A 6,000-nucleotide genomic window follows, 5' to 3' on the forward strand; every position below is an offset into this window, starting at 1 on the left:
CAAACAATAAAACCAGATTGCAGAAAGGAGTTGAAAATGCACAGTGTGAATGACAAAATGAACAGCAACAGCAGTGTAGCAGTGTTTCACTTTAGTCTGCTGCTTTAGAAAATGCTGTGTGCAAGAGAAACTGATTCAAAAGGGCCTTGCATGTGCATTTCGGAGTGGGAAATAAAAACATGGAGAAAAATGTTCGTTTGCCAAAATGAACATATTATGAGAAGGGCCTGAACAGTGATGGTGAGATGTAACTTATTCAAATAAATAAAAGGTTTCCCATGAAAAATAAATGCCACAGATTGAAAAGGCTATTTTCCTTCAGATGCAACATTACACAGTCCTTACGGGCCCAGGAAATGTATGACTGTAGGTTTCGATTTCCTGAGAAGGAGTCTGATGCTATGCAGAACACTCAAGTGACATCCCCCATTACAGATCTGCTTGACTCTTTATCTGAAAGTCAAATCTCTTTGAGGCCACAGTAAAAGGATTTTATGGTGGAATTGCTATGCGAACAAATCAACAACAGAACGAGACCGGGATGTGTGCAACTCCTACAAATAGAAACTTTTAGATTTGAAATATGGTGCGGTCAACATTTGAATGACAAATTACAGAACTACCTCATGATGTTCAGAGGGCAAAGGTCAGCCATGTGGGCTGAAGGATAAGAATCCCTCCTCCAGACCCTGACTGGCAGGATTGGTTAACGACTTTAATTGTGGCCTAAAATCAACATTGTGGCAACTGACTGGAACAGATACCTCAGCCTCAGAGCAAATTACAATGAGAAATGAAACTCAGAAATACATATGTAAATATGTGGCCATAGGTTTATATTAGGAATTACAATTTTCCCATTAACCTTTGAACTGTGATACTTACAGAATTGGGACATACATCATTTTAAAACTTATTTCATCCAAATCTGAGTTTAGGAACCTGAGCTATAATCGAAAAAAAGTGGTTCTAGCTTCCCCAAAAATGTGATGAAGCCAGAAGATGGGGAGCTGGTGGCTTATTAAATTTGATATCTGGGTAGAAATGTTCACATTCATGACTATTATAATTGTGTAAAGCGCGGCTAGTCACACAGGCAATATCCTGCCGAAACAAGAATAATTTTCATAAATCCACCATGATTAGTGGATCACAAAAATGTATGAGAAGTCATGTTTATTTGTAAAGCCCAGGTTTTTATCATTTAGGACTTTTTCAGTGCAAAATTACATGTGTAAAATAAGTGTCATGCAGGTGGCATCCTTCGCCTCATTTCAATTACAGATTTCCAAGGCCTATCGGCAGAGAGGGTTGGACCTTGGCGAGGAGTGGACCTACCTAAAGCTCTTCAAGGACACTTTGAAGGGGCCCATGGTTAGCATGCTGGGCCCCGCGCGGGACCAGCTAAGGACATCTGGTGAAGCCAGACATCCTTAGCGGGTCCTGCGAGGGGACCTCGTAATGCGGTGGTATGGGTTTAAGGCACCGGCAGCTCTACTGGTGCCATTAAACCCATACCGCCAGGGTCCTAATGAGGCCCTGTGTGATTTCAAAACTGCTAGCATTTTTAAGTGTGCAGGGAAATTAAACTTACCAAGTGCTGCATGTGAAATTGCTGTGAAAAACAAAACTGTGCATTTGTTTTAAATGTAACCCTTATCAATAAATGTTAATGCTCATGATCTAGTAACGTGCCAAGGTATTATTTAATTTTGACATAAAAGGGGTTCATGGGAGGGTGGAACTGTTATTTAGCCTGTGTCCCATGGACATGAGACAACAGCAAAATTCAGAGAAAAGGTGAATTTTGTTTTGAAGCTGAAGAAGGTGGCTTGTGTAAAAATTTAGTGCAAATATTCATGGAACCTATAATTTAAATAAATAAATATATATGCTTTCTGTACCCTGGCCTGGTTCTTGGCTCATTGTCGGCACAGGGGGGAGGGATCTATGTGGATCTATATGAATTATAGATAGGGCTAGTTTGAAATAGATAAGTGATTCATTGTGTGGCACCGTGATTGGGGGAAGGAACTTGCCAAGTTAAGGGCGGTCTCTCAATAGATCGTTACAATGGAAACATTATCAAAATACCTAGGAAACCATGCAAGTTGCTCACCACTGATGGCAAAGACTGGCCATTTATACAACTACCGGGCACGGTTGTGACTGTCTTGCTGTTTGAGGAGGAATCCTGTTATATGATGTGACTATGTGAACATAAGTCAAAACCTTGGAAATAAAGGTAACCCATGCATGCACTCACAACACTGAGCAAATTGTATGTAAGTAGGTTTTGTATGCATATGTTCTTAATAAACAAAGAAACCATATCCACTGTACAAAAGGCAAACCTTTTGGCTTTTTTAATAGTTGTTTTCTTCCTGTGCAGACACAGGTTTTCACAGTAAAATCTTCCAGACACATAAAACACCAAACAATGGTAGTTATCCCCTAATACACACTGCACTAAGGGTCTGATTATGAGTTTGGTGGTAATACTGTTACCACTTGTGGTAAGTTCACAGGTCTGCATGATTATAAGCCATGCGGACCCGAATGTTATTCGCCATTTTGGAGTCCATGGGCTTTTTATTACTGCATTTGGCAATTATCACATGTGGTAATGCTTTTGTGTGGCGGTAAATAGCACACAGAAGCTGATGGCATGAAAGAGTTTCAAGGCTGAAACTCGGAATTTGATGGAGCAGTAACATCCGGTGTTCAGAAATAAATCCTCAGTCCCTAAGTCTTGAACTATGGGGTCATTACGACCTGGGCACTAAGGGATACCGGGCACCGGTAATGACACCGGTGCTGGTAATCCCTTTGCGCCCTATTCTGAGGTCCCTTTGCAGGTCCCTCCCTTAAGCGTTATGGACGGGACCCGCGAAGGGATACCGGGGTGAATTACGGTACCACAATTTGCGGTACCATTATTGACGCCTTCCCCCTTCCCATTGAGCCCTAGGGGGGCTCAAATGGGAATGAGGAATGGCTTTTCAAATGCAGACTTACTGGTCCAGCAAAAGGCGGAATAGACCGGTAAGTCCCCATACCACCAAGTCAGTGGCGGTACCGGTATTGGTGCTAGTCATGGTGCTAATAGCGCCATGACTAGCACCAACTCCGGAATGAGGGTCTCAGTCTGCTACTACCGCCACATTTACTTTCACTCCTAGGACCTTTGCCTGAAACTTGAAGCGCAGATACACATATCCTGGGTGTAAATATTGCTATTTTTTCTCTACGTGCATAAGCAACTTTTTTCTAGATATTAGTTAACCACGTAGGGTGGTCAGGAGACTGCATGTTACCAGGACACCAGTTTTCCAGCTGTGGGAGATCAATTAACAAACCATTCCTTCCAGGAAGTCATAGGGCCTCATTACGAGGTTGGAGGTAAGGGATTACCGGCACCGGTAAGGGTGCCGGTAATCCCTTACCTCCATATTCCGAGGTCCCTTAGCGGGTCCCGCTATGGGCGCCTGGTTTTACCAAGCGCCCTTAGCGGGAGCCGCTAAGGGACCAGGGAGCTAATAACGGGCCCGCTAAAAGCTTTTAAGCTAAGGGACCAGGGAGCTAATAACGGGCCCCCTTTTAGCGGGCCCGTTATTAGCTCCATCCCCTTTCCCATTGAGCCCTATGGGGGCTCCAATGGGAATGGGGAATTGTTCTCGGAATGGGGACTTACCGGGTCCTCCAAGGTTGGAATGACCCGGTAAATCCCTATTTCGAGAACCTGGAATGCGGTAAGGGGGTAGCCATGGCGCTAATAGCACCATGGCTACCTCCAACCTCGTAATGAGGTCCATAGTTTTCGTTGGATTGAATTAACATACCAGAAATCCATGATTTCCTAAAGCAAGTTTGGATAAGTGGTGTCCCAATGACATGGAGTCACACTTTTGATCACCCCTAAAACAGCAGTGTTCTGAGCCGAGCATCTGTGCATTTTTTGGGAGGGCGTCAGCCCACCATAGCTGGCTCTACCACTTTACTAACTATGCCTGGCCTTGCATCGCTGATGCCTTACCAGCTGTGCTGTGTCCTGTACAAGTGATGCCTTACCAGCTGTGCTGTGTCCTGTACAAGTGATGCCTTACCAGCTGTGCTGTGTCCTGTACAAGTGATGCCTTACCAGCTGTGCTTGGTCCTCTATCAGTAGCAGTCGGGAGTTCCTCGAGGAACAGTCTTCGTGGCTCTCACCCCAGGTCTTGACTTCCTTGTCTTTGGAGATGTAGTAGCACCTCCCTCGATATGATAGCCAGTGCTCAGGACACAGGGAATTCGCAGGCACTGCCAGAAGAGGTCAAAGGAAGGAAAATTACTCTGTCATTTAAATGATTAAAGCATTGCTATTTTCAGTTATCTGTGTACGTTTACGTGGACACATAGAGAATCTTTGAATTGTTTGGAATTTGATTGATTGAGACTCACCTCCTTGGGAATATTTATGAATATGTAGACCATTTTTTCGATGCTCACCTCATGGTAGGAACATCTCACCTGCCTTATCAACTCAGGCCATCTCCAGCTATGGTAGGACCCAGAGTCCAGCTGCATCTACAGCGGAACCTGTACCGCCTCCCTCAAACCCACCCACTGCTGCGGCTCTGTGTGCATTGTTATGAACTTTGAACAACATCTGGCAGCTTTAGGTTTCTACAGCTTTGGCAAGACTCATGGTAAAACATAGTTGGGTTCTAGGGGACCCTTTAAAACAGGGACACTCTTCACCAACAAGGGTGTGCATGGGGACATTGAAGGGTTGGACTAGGAAGACACATGCACAGAGAGCAGTAAATGTGACAAGGACGAGACGAGTAACACACTCTTCTCCACAGGTTTCCCCACTAAAGGGGAAGAGAAGGCCACAGGAGTGCAAAGGGCAGCATGGGCTTTATAGACTGATCCAGAAGAAGTTTGGTTTCTGGTGCTGGGAACTTAGTGGGGGGAGTATGTTGAAGAGCTAAGGGGAATGTGGAGGCTGTTTCAATACATGCCATCCTGGCGTGTTGTATGGTTTATTCTTGCTTTACAAAGTTGGATCCTCTGGATCGTTTACTGGGTCTCAATTTCTTCTGTCGATCCAGCCGAAGTGATGCCTGTGTGGGCTGGACCTCTTCACCATAAGAAGTCTTTCTGGGGTAGTTTCTGTCAGTCTTCTCCAGTGAGGCCGAAGCAGGTCATGCTTTTCCACGTGCTCTGCTCTATTCGCAAGTCTGGCGGGAGGCAAGCACCGTAGACTGTGGTAGAGGCTGCGTCTTGCCATGCTGAAGGGGCCTGCATTCTCCTTCTTTCCAGATGTTAGCTTTCTAGAGGGACACCATCATTCCTATCCTGGATCTCACTGTGAGTATCATGCGGTTTCCTCCCCACATTATGCCTCTGTGTATGCGAGTTCATGCCAGAGGCATAGCCAGGATGGTCTAACAAGTGGGGCCTGAAGATAATGTAGTTGGGCCCATTGGAGTGGAATTAACATCTGTAAATGCCCACGCTGCGCCACTGAGTGGGCATTTACAGAATTTGGCTGGGCCTTGCCTGCTCAGACCCTACCCTGTCTACACCTCTGGTTCATGCTCAAGCTGCAGCTTCTCTTCCCTTCTCAGTATCCAAAACAAGGCGTGCACAGAAGGGCCCAATCCCGAGGACCCTTGCACGACCGGAGGGGATGGGCATTCTTGATGGTGTTGTCCTCATTGCAGGAACTCCTTCAGCCACTTAAGAGCGCCCTTCATCATCCATGAAACATGGGTCCACATTTGATGGGGCATGAAAACGCGCCCTTACACATCTAGGGAAGGAAGGAAGGAAGGAAGGAGGGAGGGAGGAAGGAAAGGAGGGAGGGAAGGAGGAAGGACGGAAGGAAGGAAGGAAGGAAGCAAGGAAGGAAGGAAGGAAGGAAGGAAGGAAGGAGGGAGGGAGGGAGGGAGGGAGGGAGGGGAGGAAGGAAGGAAGGAAAGGAGGGAGGGAGGGAAGGAGGAAGGAAGGAAG

At 45.9% G+C, this 6,000-nt stretch overlaps 1 protein-coding gene across 2 annotated transcripts in view; it reads right to left on the reverse strand.

Annotated features, from left to right (window-relative positions):
• LOC138580155 (killer cell lectin-like receptor subfamily B member 1B allele C) overlaps window positions 1-6,000 on the reverse strand; it is a 535,945-nt gene that overhangs the window by 381,725 nt on the left and 148,220 nt on the right. For both annotated transcript variants that reach the window (XM_069650483.1, XM_069650485.1), the window contains exon 4: window positions 4,142-4,299. In XM_069650483.1, coding sequence (XP_069506584.1) covers window positions 4,142-4,299 — 158 coding nt within the window. The remainder of the gene's footprint in view (window positions 1-4,141; window positions 4,300-6,000) is intronic.

This window comes from Ambystoma mexicanum, chromosome 3p (assembly GCF_040938575.1).
Source record: "Ambystoma mexicanum isolate Mex_15411 chromosome 3p, UKY_AmexF1_1, whole genome shotgun sequence".
In the NCBI taxonomy this organism is placed as follows: Eukaryota; Metazoa; Chordata; class Amphibia; order Caudata; family Ambystomatidae; genus Ambystoma; species Ambystoma mexicanum.